The sequence below is a fragment of the Halichoeres trimaculatus genome, unplaced genomic scaffold (assembly GCF_033239565.1).
Source record: "Halichoeres trimaculatus isolate MK-OKI-2021-1 unplaced genomic scaffold, fHalTri1.1 fHalTri1_scaffold_8, whole genome shotgun sequence".
Classification (NCBI taxonomy): Eukaryota; Metazoa; Chordata; class Actinopteri; order Labriformes; family Labridae; genus Halichoeres; species Halichoeres trimaculatus.
Genome location: NW_027437186.1, coordinates 29,226,411 through 29,243,799, shown reverse-complemented (window position 1 = coordinate 29,243,799; position 17,389 = coordinate 29,226,411). Strand labels below are relative to the sequence as shown.

Sequence of the window (17,389 nt, the reverse complement as noted above, 5' to 3'; positions counted from 1 at the left end):
GCATGGGAGGAAGCCACCCCATCAGTTTGGTCTGTGAATGCTTGCAGTCTGACTGTCAGTGCTGGGTGGAGGCCGGGCGCTCTGCAGATGGATTGTTAGGGAGAGAAATGTAGCAGCAGCAGTTTGAACGGCTCAAAGAAGCAAAGGGAAGATGGCTTATCTGAGCGGGGTATCGTCTGCCAATGGCAGCTTCACGAGCCTCGTCTCGAATGACGCCTTCATCAGCGAGCCTTTACAGATTAACAGCTCTGTGTTTCTCAATAACAACATTGCTTTTGGATCCAGGTGAAGTGACGGGTTGCTTTGCTTTTATGTTTTTCTTTCTTATTCTTCTTAATGATACAACAACAAATGTAAACAAACTTCATTTTCTGTTTGTTTTTGTAGGCTTGAGATGTTGCAGCAGATTGCCAACAGGGTCCAAAGGGACTGTGTTAACGGAGAGGATAAGCTGGCCTTGGCAAGAACTGCCCTGCAGTCTGTAAGTTGTCTGGAAACGACTTAATTTGACTTGAAATGAAACAGTGCACTGCTAAAAGCTGAAAACTTATCAAGTGTTTTTGTCTTTTATAAGTAAAAATCCTCTTATTATACTCGATATTAGTCACGTTTAACTGGTCAATGCAGAAAATGCCTTGTTTCAAGTTAATTAAAGACAAAAATGAGGTCTGACTTGTTTGTCAAGAAGAACAAGAAAAATTTGCTTGAGAACTAGAAAAATGTTTTAATCCACCTCACTTTTCTCTTTTTCCATTAAAATTTCTATTTTGACTTGCTACAGGCAATTCAGACCTCATTTTTGTCTTTAAATAACTTGAAAGAAAATAATTTTCTGGACTAGCCAGGTGAATGTGGCCCGTATTAAGTCTAAAAAGACATTTTCTACTTCAAATATGACAAAATCCCTTGACAAGATTTCAGTTTTTTGCAGTGTGTAAAGTTTGAGTCTCTTTCTTTGTCCTGTAAGGATGCAAAGCGTCTTGAGTCTGGTATCCAGTTCCTGCATGAAGCGGAGATCGCCGGCTACCTTTTGGAGTGTGAAAACATCCTCAGACAACAAGTGGTCGACATCCAGATTCTCCTGGATGGGAAATTCCCCTTTGCAGACCAGCTTGTCCAAAGGTAGAGGACATGTCTGCTTGCAAATGTGATGCACATCTTGTGTCCAATGATCAATAATCTCATCGTGTTTCTTTTTTTTTAATGCAGGGTATCAAAACTCCGGGATGACCTCCTTGTCCTGAGAGCTGAGTGTTCCTCTGTGTACAGCCAAGGTCGCACTCTGACAACAGAACAAACCAAAATGATGATCTCCGGCATCACGCAAAGCCTGAACTCTGGTTTCTCGCAGAACATCAACACAAGCCTGACACCAGCCCTTACTCCTGCACTCACTCCTGGGGGGTTAGGCACCCCAGGGTCCACATTCACCTCTAGCCTTACGCCGTGCCTCACCCCATCCTTGACTCCTGCCTTGACCCCTGGCATGCAGCCCTCCTCAGTCCAGAGCTACTTAGGGGGCGGTGGCGGCGGCATGGATCCGGGCAGCCTCAGGCATTTGAAACACATGCAGATCCGTAAGCCCTTACTGAAATCCTCTCTGGCTGACTCCAACATGACAGAGGAGGAGGTCAACATGAAATTTGTACAGGACCTATTGAACTGGGTGGAAGAGATGCAGGTGAGTAATCTCTACGAGCTTATTATTTGTAACATACTTTTGCAACATACAGAGTGCTTCAAAGTGTGTTTTTTATTTTGCTTGAAGATGCAACTTGATCGTTCAGAGTGGGGATCAGATTTGCCAAGCGTGGAAACACATTTAGACAACCACAAAAGTGTGCATCGAGCTATAGAAGAATTTCAGATGAGTCTCAAAGAGGCCAAAATGAGCGAGGTGAGTAGTAACAGTTCAGTTTGATCTCTGTGTGTGAAGAAGTGATGTGGTTGCATGCCCTGAATCACTGATTTAAATCTAAGTTCCTGCAGAAAAACTAGAAAAAAAACCCAAATGTGTTTCTTTTCATAGATTCAGATGACCATTCCCCTGAAACTAAACTACTCAGACAAACTCAACAAACTGGAAAGGCAGTATGACAGGCTACTGGTAAGTAGTCAGAAAGCTACCCAGTCCAAAAATTTATTTTTGGTGTGACTTCTGTTTTCCTCACTCACTTCTACCTGCTGCTTTCAGAGCTGTTCGAGAGAACGCCAAAGCCACCTGGAGAGCCTGCACGACTTTGTGTCCCAGGCGACTCAGGAGCTCATCTGGCTGAACGAGAAGGAGGAGGAGGAGGTGGCGTTTGACTGGAGTGATCGCAACAGCCACATCTCAAAGAAAAGAGACTACCATGCGGTAAGTCTGTCTTTATTTATGTTTTTGACTTCATGCAGGCAGAAAAACAAACAGGAGCTTATTCAGGATTCTTGCGCAAACTGATACTAATCTCAGTGGAGGGATTTGAGATCATAAAGCACCGTGTCCCTGACCACGCCTGGATGCCAAAGACACTCATTTTAATCCCCTCACACAGGACCTGATGAGGGAGCTGGATGACAAGGAGGAAGTGATCAAGTCTGTGCAGGACAAAGCGGAGCGCCTTTTGATCAAGAACCACCCCGCCAGGCTCACCATTGAAGTAAGCCCTGCGTGCTCTGTTTCTGTACCGTCAGCTCTGCGGTCAGTTTTATAATTATGAAAATGATCTGCAGCGTCTCCACCCTTCATACAGCTTCACAATGACTGAAAGCTCATTTAATCTTGTAATTTTCCAGCCTGTTTTTTTTTTGGTTGTGTCCTCCAGGCATACAGGGCTGCCATGCAGACTCAGTGGAGCTGGATTTTGCAGCTCTGTGCATGCGTAGAGCAACACCTCAAGGAGAACGCTGTGTATTTTGAGGTGAGCTGCTGGCTCTTTGTCTCAGTCAGTTCAGGAAAGCACAGTTTTTCGTCACTCACTCTTTTTTTTTCCTGTGCAGTTTTTCACTGATGCCAAAGAGTCCATAGACTACCTTAAGGGCCTGCAGGATGCCATTCAAAGAAAGTACAGCTGTGATCGAACGAGCAGCCTGCACCGACTGGAGGATCTGGTTCAGGAGTCGATGGTAAACTTAGAGATTTTGAGTGTGCATGTGAAAATTTTGGCAAGACATCAACCTCTTTTTCTTGCTCTTTTTCTTACTCTTTTTCTTTTTGCAGGATGAGAAAGAGCAGCTTCTTCAGTACCGCAGTACTGTAGCTGGGTTAGTGGGTAGAGCAAAGAGCATCGTGCAGCTCAGACCCAGGAACCCCGAGAGCCCCGTGAGGTCGTCCATCCCTGTTAAAGCCATCTGTGATTATCGACAGATAGAGGTACACACTGAGGCTCTCTGCACCTCATTACATCAAAATTTGATCTCAGTTTATATCAAAGATTTGATTATTAACGTCATTTCTCTTTAGATCACCATTTTTAAAGATGATGAGTGCGTCCTGGCCAATAACTCCCACCGGGCCAAGTGGAAAGTCATCAACCCGGCGGGGAATGAAGCAATGGTGCCCTCCGTCTGCTTCACCGTGCCACCACCAAACAAAGAGGCTGTGGACATGGCCACAAAGTGAGACTCTAAGTAAAGTGTACTCTGGTTTAAGTGACTGTAAATGGATGCTTGTGCTCTTATTGATTTGTCTTCTTTTTCCTGTAGAACGGAGCAGTTGTACCAGAACGTTCTGTCCTTGTGGCACCACTCTCACATCAACATGAAGAGTCTGGTGTCCTGGCATTATCTCATGGCTGATATACGAGCCATCCGCAACTGGAATGTGTCCTCAGTATGTTTGAATATTTTATCTACCACACAGCTCCTGATCATTAGTTTAATCAAGCTCTTTTTCATGACTTTTGTACCTTTTTTGTTTCTCTCACCTGTGCAGATCAAGACAATGCTGCCAGGTGAGCATCAACAGGTCCTCAGCAACCTCCAGTCCCACTTCGATGAGTTCCTGGAAGACAGCGAGGAGTCGGAGATCTTCACCGTCGCTGACTGCTCCCAGCTCGAGAGAGACGTGGAGGCCTGCAAGGAGTACTACCAGGAGCTGCTCAGATCTGCAGAAAGAGGCAAGAGTCAGACTCTTTTACTCCCCCCCCCCCATGGCTAGATCCAGCTGGAAACAACATCCTGAGGGGAACACATGAATCTTAAGCCTTTAAAGCTTTTAGTTAATGCCTTTTGGAATTTTGTTTTGAGCTGTAATTAAGAGGGTTTTTTTTTAAAGATGGGGTTCTTTGCTCAGACTGAAAATCAAACATTGAGATGGTGTTTGAAGAAGAGGAGGGGTTAAAAGAATAGATAGAGCAGATTGTGTTGGGGAAAAGTTGGAATACTTTGCTGGATAGTGAAGTCAGGTAAAAGGGGTCTGGATGGTAAACAGGACTCAAATGACTGAAAAGCACTCATAGAGCACAGACCTCCACCAAGCATATTGTGATTGTCACGCAACAGTTAAGTCCTTTTTCAATGTTATACTCCCTTTCAGCAGACTGTCTGCTACAATTTGGTGTTAGTTGCATGTTTGTTATTTACAATAATTCTGTACCTAGCAGTGTTGGAAATTATAATGACCAAGTACATGTTTCATTTTCCGGATCTTAGTATCCAGAATATTGCCAGGATCTGGGTAATACTTTTACATCTGTCAGAAATTAATGTGACCTTGTATTGTTTTGCAAAACAATCCGACCATTCATCGTGGAGTTATATACGCATATGGTGAAACTGGATCTATCTCACAATTATCAAGAATCCTTCAAAAAAATCCTGGATCCAGACAGTGATCCGTATCACCTCCAAAATTTAATCACCTCCTCCTTATCCCATTTTGAACATTTTTTGAAAATTTCATCAAGATCCACTAGTTTTTGAGTTATATTGTTCACAGACAAACAAAAAGACAGACAAACGCTCCCAAAAACATAACCTCCTTGGTGGAGGTAATAATTTGGGTGCTCTGCAACAGGTCCCACCGGTGATAACGATGCCATCTAGAGGTGTGTCTTTGTGTTGCTGGTTAATGTATTGAACCACATGGGTTTGGCATTCCTCTTCTTTTGATTGTGTATTTATTTTATTATTTTTATATATTATTATTTATTTGATTTAGTTAAAATAGAACTAAATGTTCCTTAATGTTCCTGGCTAACGTGAGTTTCTCTGTCTCTTCCACAGAGGAACACGAGGAGTCTTTGTACAACCATTACATCTCCGAAATAAGAAAGTTCCGCATGCACCTCGAGGCCCACGAAGAACACCTGATCAGGCAGCTCCGCACGCCGCTGGAGAGAGACGACCTAGATCAGAGTCTGCAGCGCATCACTGAGCATCAGGTACTCATCTTTTGTATACACAATCATATCAGTAGTGTAGTTTTAACTTTTTTTGTTAGTGAACTTGTGATGTTCCACATGTCATTTTGCAGAATAAGACGGCAGAACTGGACACGCTGAAAGGGGATCTTGATGTGATGAAGGAGAAGTGTGAGGTGTTCATCAGACAGGCTGCAGGTTCTCCCTCCGTGCCAAAGCTTTCCTCAGAGCTCGCTGTCCTTGTTCAGAGCATGGGCCAAGTCTACTCTATGTCCTCCATTTACATGGACAAGTAAGACACTTTCTTCTTTGTCAGTAGTTGAAGCAGTGGCTTTTAAATGGGATTAAAGTACCTGAACTGATAAATCTTCTTTATTCTGCAGACTGAAAACCGTCAGCTTAGTGGTGAAGCACAGTCAAAGTGCTGAGGCGCTGGTTAAAGCCTATGAGTCCAAACTGTATGAGGAAGACGCCATGAGCTCTGACGTCAGGTCCATTGAGTCGGTCATTTCAACTCTGAAGGTAATGAAATGTGGGATTCAGCGTCTCCTTAAGCAAGTTTAAAATTTGCTTTCAGTGACCTTTCTCTTTGTGTTTTCAGCGATGGCGCTCAGAGATCGACGAGCAGCAGGAAGTCTTCCATGACATGGAGGACGAGCTGCAGAAAGCACGAGTCATTAGCGACCGCATGTTTAAAGCCCACAACGAGCGCGACTTCGACCTGGACTGGCACAAAGAAAAAGCAGACCAGCTGAGCGAGAGATGGCAGAACATTCACTCCCAGATCGACAGCAGGTTCGTCTCCACAACTTCTTTAGAGATTTCATGTTTAAATGTCAACAATGGGAGGATTTCTTCTTGACTCAAATCTTTTCAGGCTGAGGGACCTGGATGGCATCAGCAAATCTCTGAAACACTACAAAGACTCCTTCAGCAGTCTGGATGAATGGGCAAGAGAGATGGAAGCAGCACAGCTTAAGGCGCAAGAAAACAAACCTGAGGACAGCAAGGCGCTGGCTGAGCTCTTGAACAAACAGAAGGTAGAGAAAGATTTAATTCTTTACACCAAGACTTAGACTGTTTAGATATATAGATTTATAACAGATGTTTTGTTTCAGGTCCTTGTTGCTGAAATGGAGCAGAAACAGGGCACCATCGATGAGTGTCAGAAGTACTCAGAGCAGTACTCATCTGCAGTTAAGGTTGGAAGGTTTTTTAAAACTTTCTTATGGTTTATTTTTAAAATCTTTGCATCTAGGAAATGCTGTTATCTCCACTCCAGTTTTGTTAGGTGAGGATATAAACTAATAATTGAAGAGTTCTACAGTTCGCACAACACAAGCAAGAATTTAAACAGAAGGAAAAGCCTAGTTAGTGTGACAAAGTGCTGTAAGTCATTTGGCTACAGGTGTTGCCATTAAGTGCAGGAGGATTTTTTAAATAATAGAGAATAATCTAACCAACTAACCACAATAAATTGCTGCAACAATACAGTTCAGCCTTCAATAACATTCAGTCATTAGTGCTGAAAATTTACTTAAGAGCTGGGTCTGAGACCTTCTGACTCATTTTAACCTGGAAGACAAAGAGGAAAAGGGTCAGATTAAGAACCTAAGTGTTCCCTGAACAGATGAGTCTTTAGACATCTCATAAAAGTAGAAAGGGACTCTGTGGATTGTAAAGAATTAGGTAATTCATTCCACCATTTGGGCACAACAGAGGAGAAAAGTCTGGCTAGAGATTTAGAGCCACGCTGGGCTGGGATCACCAGGCGTCTTTCAGAAGCAGAGTGTAGTGGGTGAGTAGGAGTGTAGACCTGGAAGAGGGGCCCGAGGTAGGAAGAAGCTGTACTTGTCAATGTTTTGTAAGCCAGAAGAAGGGCCTTGAGGAGAGTAGCTGTGTAACCTTGCATGAATCTCTCCCTTCAGGATTATGAACTTCAGCTGATGACCTTCAGAGCGATGGTCGACTCTCAGCACAAATCTCCCCTTAAGAAACGGAGGATGCAGAGCACTTCTGATGCCATCCAGCAGGAGGTAAAAACATCCTTTAGTGCTTTTGGAGCAGGAGATTAAAGCTTTGTACAAAACACATCTTAACAAGAAGCTTCTTCTTTTGTTTTAAAACAGTTCATGGATCTCCGGACTCGCTACACAGCTCTGGTGACCCTCATGACGCAGTATGTGAAGTTTGCGAGCGAGACGCTGAAAAGAACCGAAGACGAGGAGGTGAGGGAGAGATATTTTAGTAATTTATGCCTTTATGTTCTTAAAGCAGCTTGTGCGGCATTATATGACTTACTGGGGCTTTATAATGCTCTAACGTTGACTCTAGATCCAGCTTTGCCTCTTTTATTTCTGCACAGTTCCTCTTCCTTCTGTTGTTGTTTGTGTTTCGCCATGGGGCTGAATATTTGCTTCACTGAAGGAAGCAAAAGAAGAGCATGTGTGCATGAACAGCTGCGTCTGTTACAGGTGACGGTGACTCGCTGGGAGGAGAGAGACTTTTTGTACATCGACAGAAAGTTTTTCTCATGTAGATCTTTTCACAGAAACACAACCTCTCCAGGAGTTTGGCATTATGTGAAATATTTGATTGTAAAGGCAAACTTTTTTTTGGCAAATATTCTGACAAAGCTGTAACAAGTGCGGCTTAATCTGAGATTGTTATTGGTTGTGAAACCTTGACAGTCATTCCTGGAGGGTTTGTTTGATTTTTCTGCAGCACTCTGGTAAGACATAAGAAAATCCATGCATCACTTTTTTACAGTCTTGAAGTACATCTGATGTGGTGGATGACTTATTTTTTTGCATTATAGAGCAGAGTGGCTCATGACAAAGCAGAATATGCAAAAAGGAAAGAGAGCATGGACCTGGAAAAGGCTGAAGGAGAAGTGGAGGTTAGTCATCTTAAACAGCTGATCGTGGAACAGGAGGCGCTGCTGGATGAAAGACAAGCACAGCTGGAGGAGCTGGAAGGAGAAGTGGAGACGCAACAGAAGACGATTGACGATCTCACCTTTCAGAAATCCCAGCTCGAGCATGAAGTTCAGCAGTACTGCACCAAGTTAGAAATAGCGGTGAGAGATAAAGCTGCAGGTGATGAGGAGTTGAGTCATGCTAAACAGATGATTGAGCAGTTAGAGGCCAAGTGGGCCTTCGCTCAGAAAAACTTAGAAGATATTCTAAAGAAAACAAAAGAAGACCAAGAGGTAAAGAAACAGAGCCCCAAACTGGCAACAGAACTAAACATAGAGGAGGAAACAGACCAACGCTTGGATGGTGAAGGTGATGTGGTGTCTGCGAGACGTTATAGTGAGCTTGAGGTGTCTGTGGTCAAAGAAAACGAAAAAAGGATGGGTGAAGCCCTTCAGCAGAAACAAGACGAACTTGAGCTGGTCCAGAAGAAAGCAGAGATGGCCGAAGAGAAAGCACAGAGTTACAAAAAGCTTTTAGACGACAGCAATAACAGAGTGAAGAAACTGCAGATGGACATGGAAGCTGAGAGGAACAACATGAGGCAGAAAATCGAGGATGTCCAGCAGGACGCACTGATGATGAAGAAATCCGTCAACGAGCTTCAGGAGGAAATCAGATCTCTTCTTAGAGCAAAGTCTTCACTGGAGCAAACCACGTTCTTCCAGAGCACCGAGGTGGAAGGTCTGAAAGAGCAGTTAAAAATCACACAGGGAGATCTGCACAAGAAAAACTCCATGGAGCAGGAAAACAGTTACAAGATAAGCAACTTAGAAGAAGAGGTAGCTTCCAAGCAGGCGGTGGTAGATCAGCTGAAGACGAAATGTAATGATCTGAAAAGGATCAATGCCTCAAATGAAAGTGATATCAGAGATCTTCAGACCCAGATAGAGTCATTAGAGAAAGAAAGATCGTATTCTGAGCAGAAAATCAAGTCTTTAAAGAGTGAGGTAGAGAGCTGGAAACAGCAGCTTCAGGCAGCTAATGATGAAAACAACACCATGAGGAGGTCTGAGCAGGCGTCGCACCTCAAATGTAAAAACCTCGAAGCAGAAATCCAAAAGAGTGAGTTAGTGGCGTCACAGCTGCAGAAAAACGTGGACGAGTTAAAGCACGCTAACATGGATATGGAAATGAATTTGAAGAGCGCCAGGGCTAAGCTTGATCAGGTGACGATGGAGATGGATAGTAAAGATCAGCAGATGAAGATCTTAAAGTCTCAGGCTGAGGGAAGCAAAGGTCAGGTCAGGATTTTTGAGGAGGAGCTGAATAAGAAATCCAAGACTTATCACGAGCTTCAGATGAAACTGCAGGATTACAGCGAGGAGGTTAGAGAAATGACCGAGCTACAGCAGAAAATCAAATCACTGACTTCAAAAACTGTCAGTTACGAGAATGAGATATCTCAACTGAAATCAGAGCTGACGTCGGTGTTAGACGAGAAAAAGTCTGCAAATCAAAAGATCCACGCGCAAAATATTGAAATAAACGATTTGAACATGATGCTGGTGAAAAAGAAGGCAGAGCTGCAAAAAGAAGCCGCTGAGAGTCAGAAATATCTCAATAAAGTCAAAACCCTAGAAGATGAGCTCTTCACTGAAAAGCTCAGTTTTAAAGGTGTAAACAGCAGTTCAGAGAAAATAGTAGACAACCTAAAGCATGAGATGTTTGCTCTGCAGAACGACAAGAGGACAACAGAGAGGAAGCTAGAAGCTTTGAATGCTAAGATTTCAGAGTTGAGCACCTCCCTGCAAAGAACGAAGGATGAGTTGGGAAAAGAGACCCAAGAACGAAAGGCCAAAGAATCAAAGATATCCCAGCTCGAGACTGAACTGCAGAAAACTAGAGCGACGATGAAAGAAACGTCTGCCAGCTCCGACAACTCGCGATCAAACCTTCAACACGAAAACATGATCCTTCAGAGAGACAAAGCAGAGGCGGCAGAGAGGAACGCTTTGTTAGGGTCAGAGGTCAGAACACTGAAAGAGAAGTTTCAGGGAGCTCAGAGAGAAGCCGACCAAAAGCAAAGAGAGAACTCTGCTCTGCAGCTCAAAGCCAGACAGATGGAGGATCAGCTGGAGAAGTGCAAGAATATGTTAGAGGAGCTGAAAGGTAAGCTAGATCTGCAGAAAGAGGGCTATGAGAGGCAGCTGCAGCTAGTGCAGAACGAGGTTGAGAAGAAACTTGTTGTACTTCAGTCTGAGATATTCAGGGAAGGCGGTAACTCAAATCCGCAGTCATACCGCGCAGAGCTAGCAGAGATGCTAAACAAGTATTTCAAACAAGACGCCAAACAGTCGACTACAAGCCGTCAGGAGACCAAACTGGAGCAGGAAAGAGCGAAACTTGAGTTTGAGCTCTCAAAAGCGAAATCACAAATTGCCCAACTCGAGGATGAAAAAATGAAGCTGAGCTCAAAAACAAGCAGTTTGCAGGGTCAGAGCAAAGAGCGGTCAGATGAGTCAGGGAAGTATAAACAGCTGTTGGCAGAGAGTGAGCGGAAACTGGCTCTGAAGGACAAGGAAGCAAAATCTCTTCAGGAGCAGATAGAAGTGTACGTCAGAGAAATTAAGAGTCAGTCGGAGAAGCTTTCAGGGCTGAGGGATGGAGAGAAGAACCAGAGGACGATTAGACAGGAAGTCACAGTTCATCAGCATGGAAAAGACAATGAAGCAGCTTTAATGAAGACAGGATCAACAGGGATGCAGAAGACAGCGCAGTTGTATCGATGTCCGAAATGCAACTGGGAGGATGAGACACTGAAATCTAAAGTGTCCTCAGAGGTATGGAGAAAAATCACAATAATGAATTTTTTGTGTTTATTTCATGTAAGCTTTTTCTGTATCTTAGAATATCCTCCTGTGTCTCATTCACAGACATCAACAGCAACAAAAACAATGAAAGAAAGCAATCTGAAAGGACCAGATCCTGTCAAACAAGACAAAAAGGAAGTAATTCCCGGCCAAAGTCTCCATGATTCACCTCAAAAGAAAACTTTGAACACTTCTGTGTATCAAGCTTCAACTGCAACACAAAAAGACACACAAACTGGGACCAAAAGCCAAGAGCCCACATCTACAACGGCGCAGGGATACCTGGCTCTGTGTGGACTCACAGACAAACAGACTAGAACACGAGTCATCAGAACAACAACGTATGAGATAAATGAGGTTGAAACTTTGGACAAGAAAGCCGCTGCTGGTGAAAGCAAAACAAGTGCGATATATTCAACGTCACAAAAGTCCCAAGACTCCAAAACTCTTCAGAGTTTAATTAAGTTTAAGTTGCTGGATAGGGAGATTTTACGCAAGTTAGATAAAGGCCTCATCACGATGGAGGAGGTGCAAGCGTCCCTTGCTCAGTACAGCGGAAAACCCACAGCCATTGCCGGGGTTTACGTTGTGTCGAGTAAGAAGAAGTTATCCTTCCTTGAAGCTGCAGAGAAAGGCTTCTTAGCCAAAACATATGCTCTGGAGTTTCTGGAGGCGCAGGCTGCAACAGGAAGCCTCACAGATCTGAGCACAGGACAGACACACTCGGTGGATGAGGCTGTGGAGAAAGGTATGGTGGACAAAGGGCTGAAGGATAAACTCCTGGAGGTAGAGAAAGCTGTGAGTGGATACAGCCATGGAGGCAAAAAGCTGTCTGTGTTTCAAGCGATGGAGGGAAGGATTCTGGACAGATTCAGAGGGAAGAAGATCCTTGAAGTCCAGATAGCTACTGGGGGATTGATCAATCCAGAGACTGGGGTCAGGGTGCCAGTTAGCATTGCTGTGGATCAGGGTCTTGTGAGTGAAGAGTTCCTGCGTTATCTGTATGATTCCTCAAATAACCCCAAAGGTTTTCACAACCCTGACACTGGACAGAAGGCGTACTACTCTGAAATACTCAAGACCTGCATCTATGACGTGGATGGTGGCGTGTTACTCTACCCATTCGGAGAGGGACATCAAACAAACAACTCGCCCACAAGCTCCCACAGGGCGTCCGTCATCAGCAGCAGCTCCGGCGTTGAAATGTCAGCATACGAAGCCTTTAAAAGCGGTCGCATCGACAAGAGGACCTACATGTTCCTGTCACAGCATGAATGTGAATGGCATGAGACGTCCAGCGCTGAAGCCAGTGGAAACCACCGTCACATGATCACTGATGCCATAAGTGGGCGACAACTTTGCCTAGAGTCTGCTGTCAGCCAGCGCTACCTTGAAACATCAGAGTTCGACAGCTACCGCAACGGGATTCTTAGCATCTACGAGATTGCGGACATCATATTTTCACGAATGGTTGTTGTTGAAGATGTACACAGCCCAGTTGCTGGTCTCTGGGATGTCTCCATGAGGAGGAGGCTCTCCATACTTCAGGGTTTTCAGCAGGGTTTCACTGATAGAACCACCGCTCTGAGGCTGTTAGAGGCCCAGGCCTGCACTGGAGGAATCTGCGACCCCACTTCAGGGGACAAAGTCTCCATCGCTGATGCTCTTAAAAGAGGTTTGTTAGATGAGCCTTTGAGCCAGCAGCTGAAACAGTTTGAGCAAGCCTACAACGGCATCGTCCACCCCAAGACTTCCAAGGTTTTGCCCATCCCTAAGGCGATCCAGGAAAACCTCCTACCAAAGGATGCCGGTTTCCGCTGCATTGAGTTCCAGCTCCTCACTGGAGGTTTTATAAACCCTGACACCCATGACAGAGTCTCACTTGAGGAGGTCATCCAAAGTGGCCTTATCGACAAAACCACTGCCACAACACTCAAAGAGGAGAAGTTCTTAAACAAAAGCCTGACCTGTCCAAAGACCAAGAGAAAAATCACGTTCAAGGAGGCGCTTGAGAGAAGTGTGTACGACTGCCATACAGGGTTACGGTTACTAGAGGCCATGAAGCTTCATGGTGTTGGAAGCCCGATCTACTTTTCATTATATTTGGGCGTGTAAACAGTAAACATTGTGGTATATACTTATCTATCACATAAAACTGCAAAACAGAGAATCTGTTTGTTGTTTTCATCCCACTAACTAATTTGAAATGTATATTTTTGCATCACCTCTCCATGTCAGGATAATCCGCAATGTGTTTTTCTTCTGTAACTACGATAACAAACTTATCACAACCCATCTGTTTGATTTTTTAGAGATCTGTTGATGAGGAGAAGAGGGAGCATGGTGATAAAGTTAGCAAACTATTGCACTGGATGTCCAATGTGAATCAGACCCAAAACAATGGTGGGAATGCTCTGACAGATAGCAATGCCAACACAGACGCTTCTAATAAGCCCCAGGTAAACAATGTTTGTGGTGTCTCTCCAGTATGTGTGTTATATAAATTCATGTTGCTGCCACCTGTATGTAAAACAGTGCTTTAGTTTAATGGTGAAGAGTATTTTCTTAGAAGATATCTCAGCCGTCTGCAGCCACACTGAATGTTTTCTAATAAAATAACTCTCTTTCTACTTTCTGATTTATTTTATCCACAAACTGAACTTTCACCTTAAGGTTGTGGTTTTAACTGTCATACACCCCCCATCCCCCCATCTCTGTTTACTTATAAGATCACGATTTTTATTTTAGATTTCATGAGCTGACTCATTACCAACAAGTACACAAGTTACACAAGCACCATGTCACAACAAAAGCTTCACTGTTTATCAAATTGTTCAAATGCATTTTGAATGTTTTTTTTTTCTGTTTGTAGAGAACAATCCACTTTAATTAAAGTCCAAAGCTGACATTATATAACTAATACAAAATCTAAAATTTGTTCTATGTTTACAGCATCTTAAAATCTCATTCTTAGATTAGTGTAGTTAGTGAAGAAATACAATTTGGCTAAAAGTCTTTAAAAATAATACAGCATAACAAGACAAAAATAAATAAATAAATAAATAAACAGAAGAAAGCAAAAAGAGGTTGAGACTCTTTTTATTTTAAATGCACTATTTTAACATGACAAAATTAGGTGGTTTCCAATTTAAACCTTTGGTTTGAAAGTGTGTCATGAAGACCTCAATCTGTTTAAGGGCGTATGAAGTTCAATATTTACACCACTATCTTACAAAATATTTAAACTTTTTTTTTTTATTCAAAGTAATCAACAAAAATCTGTAAGTAATGAAGACTGGATGCAAAGGTTTAAATTTCTTTTTGCTGCACTGCACAATGCAGCTGTAGTAATAAAAATATCCTGATTATTTTTGTTAATTTTACATTGTTATGAGTGTAGTTCATTTAAATAATCCCAAAGCAATAGACTTCTAAATCAGTTGTGCATTTTGTTAGAACAGCATTATGGCCTGATCTATATTTCAAAGTTTTCAGGAAAAAGGATAAAATAGATTTTTTATGTTTATTTGTTATTTTGTATTATTACTTATAATGTTAAGTTTATTTTGTCTATTACATCATTGATAACTTATTTATTTTATGTAAAACTCTTTGACTGAGGCAATCATCATTTGAGGCTAATGATTTCTAATTTGTATTTTTTTTTTTTAATGAGAAATTGCTAAATTTTTGGAATAATATCCAGAAAAAAATAGAACTCCAATTTATTGTTAAAATATTATAATGACAGCTTTGGACTTTTTGTTTTAACACACAGTGCTTAACAAATTAATCCACCATCCAGTCTAAGTTGTTTATATTTGCTGCCCCAAACTAACAGTTTATTCTTTATTGTCAGTTTTGTTTTGTTTTTTAAGTTTCTGTTATGATTAATCTACCAGTTTGTGTAGGCTCTTGAATCAAAATGTTCCCTTTAATTGTTGTTGTTAACCATGAAATTCTGAATGTGCTAAAAAAAATAAAATAAAGCACATCGTTTTTTTTAAAAAAATTTCATTCATAAATAGGACAATGTGCTTTGGTGATTTTATGTCATTCTTAATCAAACTGAGGTATAAAAACGTGAACTATTTAATTTAAAGTTTCTCACCCCTGTTTAAAGTCATAAAGCATTCACTGGAAAAAGAAAAAGTTTGAGTTCAAGCACTTTATTATGCTTGATAGCTTTCTCGTTTTCATCACAGAGAGTTTAATAAATTTGTTAAGCACTGTATTTTAAGTTGTCTAATTGAAAAGCTCTCTCTTATTTGGGTCCAGAATACTAAGTGTTGTAATACTCTGTGTAACGTGGGTAATAATGTCCGATACCATAAAATACAATAATACAGGAAATGACAGCCTCCAAAATAACACTTCCTCTCTGACAATCTGGACAGAAATGTCATAAAGTGGTTTAATTAGACTGCTTTTACACTGGGTGTCATATTTCATGTCACTGACTTGTATTCATTCATAACAGTAACACATATACGTTGCATAAAACTCACTTTAATTTAACCTAAGTCAATTGAAAAGTATGATTCAACCTCTGAAAAAGTACTGCTATAATATTGGTGGCAGCAATGATTTATTTCAAATCAAAAGTAGAAAGTCAAATCAGTGGGAATGAATAATAAATGTGCTGTGATTGGTGTTTCAGGTGTCAGTGGAGGAGATGGTGACGAAGAAGGAGCAGGTTGCAGAAGCACTGAGAGCCACGCAGATGATGCTGAACAAACACAGTGACAAGTGAGTCCAACTCCTGCAACACACAAGCAGAAAAGTAGATCTTCCTCCACTTCTCCACGCTCACCTCTTTTTCATGTTTTGTCTCACAGGATGACAGAGGAGGAAAGAGAGAAGGCTCAGGAGCAGCTGAAGCAGCTGAATCAAGCCTACAATGAACTGTCCCAGCAGTGTTCAGATCAGACCACCTCTGCTGAAGAGGTCGGGATCTAGGCTGTTTGTCCTGAATGTTTGTGTGTTACAGTGTGTTATAAAACAGCACCACCGGATGTTCAGCTGCATGACTAACCTCTCTCCTTCTCTCCAGTCTAAGTCTTTTGCATTTCTTTTACCCTGAATCAATAAGTGAATGAAACAGGATGTAGAAACCTGCTGTGAACATGCTTTGCTCCACTTTGGTCTGACATATCAGTGTTTGTGTCCTGAAGCATCAAGAAAACCTATATGACATAACCGTTTGTCCACAGCCTGTGATTTGACTAACTAACTTTGTTTTACAAGAGGCTGGAAACTGCATTCCCAAATGCATGACAGCTTTAAATGTCACTTTCCGGCTGCAGCCTTGAAGCAGATTTGTGTGTGCACACAATGTTTTAACATGCCCACTTTCGTGTGCTGGTGAGTGAATATTTTCAACACTTTTACTCAGAATTGAAACCACATCCATGCAGATTTTGATGCCGTATTCTGTTCGGTAAGTTTTGACTCTCTCCTCTTCCTCAGGGCTCAAAATCCACTGATGTAACCGGACCCATTAGTGAGCCGATGGATGACATAACCGGGGTTTCTCTTCCAAAGTCTGAGACCTCAGAGCAGCATGTCTGTCTGGACACGGATGATGCTTTCAAACAAGATTATGTTAATAAATCCAGTCTAGGCTTTAATGAAGTGAACAAGTGCATACAGAGTTCACATGTCTCCTCTGTGTCTCTCTCTGACGTAGCAGCAGCGAGGAGGCAAGCGGCGTGTGATGAAGTCATCATCAAAGTGATTGAACTGAAAGGAATCGGTGATGAAGCGAAGGTGTGCTACACAGGGGACACTGTAACCCTGGAGGGGGCTTTTCAGTCAGGTGTAATACCAGCGTCTGTCTATGTAGAGGCTCTGCAGAGGCATAAGAGGTGCCAGGATATGATGGATTCGAGCGCTGCTGAGGGTGGGACCTTTTTAGAGGCTTTGCAGGAAGTGCAGGAGGTCAATAGCTTGATGTTAAAGTGCCTCAGCAGTAATAAATCACCCCCATCAAGGAGAAAGATACACACCCTCAGGACTTCTTGTGAAGCTTTAGGCGATCAGGAGGACATGTCAAGGCCTTCTGATGCCGGCGGCTCAGAGGGTGTCACGAGTAGTTTTTCAGACCTCCAGAATCCTGATCAGCTGAAGGTTGATGCAGCTATCCAGTGTGATTTGTTGAGCTCAAGCAGCACACTAATAGTTCTTGAAAACCAGCAGTTTGTTGGAGTTGCAATCCCAGAAATGTTATCCGAATCATTCCAGCACCATCAACAAATCA

At 42.5% G+C, this 17,389-nt stretch overlaps 3 protein-coding genes across 22 annotated transcripts in view; all 3 read left to right on the top strand.

Moving 5' to 3' along the window:
• dst (dystonin) overlaps positions 1–17,389 on the top strand; it is a 119,098-nt gene that overhangs the window by 49,020 nt on the left and 52,689 nt on the right. For all 20 annotated transcript variants that reach the window (XM_074675157.1, XM_074675156.1, XM_074675165.1 and 17 more), the window contains 24 exons: positions 388–481; positions 968–1,122; positions 1,210–1,681; positions 1,769–1,897; positions 2,030–2,107; positions 2,195–2,356; positions 2,535–2,639; positions 2,805–2,900; positions 2,980–3,105; positions 3,200–3,352; positions 3,443–3,597; positions 3,685–3,811; positions 3,914–4,097; positions 5,206–5,363; positions 5,456–5,634; positions 5,726–5,864; positions 5,944–6,137; positions 6,220–6,382; positions 6,461–6,544; positions 7,271–7,378; positions 7,472–7,570; positions 13,443–13,589; positions 15,791–15,879; positions 15,969–16,077. In XM_074675157.1, coding sequence (XP_074531258.1) covers positions 388–481; positions 968–1,122; positions 1,210–1,681; positions 1,769–1,897; positions 2,030–2,107; positions 2,195–2,356; positions 2,535–2,639; positions 2,805–2,900; positions 2,980–3,105; positions 3,200–3,352; positions 3,443–3,597; positions 3,685–3,811; positions 3,914–4,097; positions 5,206–5,363; positions 5,456–5,634; positions 5,726–5,864; positions 5,944–6,137; positions 6,220–6,382; positions 6,461–6,544; positions 7,271–7,378; positions 7,472–7,570; positions 13,443–13,589; positions 15,791–15,879; positions 15,969–16,077 — 3,505 coding nt within the window. The remainder of the gene's footprint in view (positions 1–387; positions 482–967; positions 1,123–1,209; positions 1,682–1,768; positions 1,898–2,029; positions 2,108–2,194; positions 2,357–2,534; positions 2,640–2,804; positions 2,901–2,979; positions 3,106–3,199; positions 3,353–3,442; positions 3,598–3,684; positions 3,812–3,913; positions 4,098–5,205; positions 5,364–5,455; positions 5,635–5,725; positions 5,865–5,943; positions 6,138–6,219; positions 6,383–6,460; positions 6,545–7,270; positions 7,379–7,471; positions 7,571–13,442; positions 13,590–15,790; positions 15,880–15,968; positions 16,078–17,389) is intronic.
• LOC141795168 (uncharacterized) lies at positions 7,879–10,520 on the top strand. The gene is made up of 2 exons (XM_074675958.1): positions 7,879–10,429; positions 10,516–10,520. The coding sequence occupies exons 1-2, from the start codon at positions 8,209–8,211 to the stop codon at positions 10,518–10,520; spliced, it is 2,226 nt and encodes a 741-aa protein (XP_074532059.1). The 5' UTR covers positions 7,879–8,208.
• On the top strand, positions 10,473–13,419 carry LOC141794724 (uncharacterized). The gene is made up of 2 exons (XM_074675177.1): positions 10,473–11,100; positions 11,194–13,419. The coding sequence occupies exons 1-2, from the start codon at positions 10,579–10,581 to the stop codon at positions 13,243–13,245; spliced, it is 2,574 nt and encodes an 857-aa protein (XP_074531278.1). The 5' UTR covers positions 10,473–10,578; the 3' UTR covers positions 13,246–13,419.

Bases quoted from the DNA above. Each gene is read 5' to 3' on its own strand.
- LOC141795168 (XM_074675958.1), top strand. From the start codon at position 8,209: ATGGACCTGGAAAAGGCTGAAGGAGAAGTGGAGGTTAGTCATCTTAAA.
- LOC141794724 (XM_074675177.1), top strand. From the start codon at position 10,579: ATGCTAAACAAGTATTTCAAACAAGACGCCAAACAGTCGACTACAAGC. The intron at 11,101-11,193 runs GTATGGAGAAAA...TCTCATTCACAG, and splicing joins AATCTAAAGTGTCCTCAGAG to ACATCAACAGCAACAAAAAC.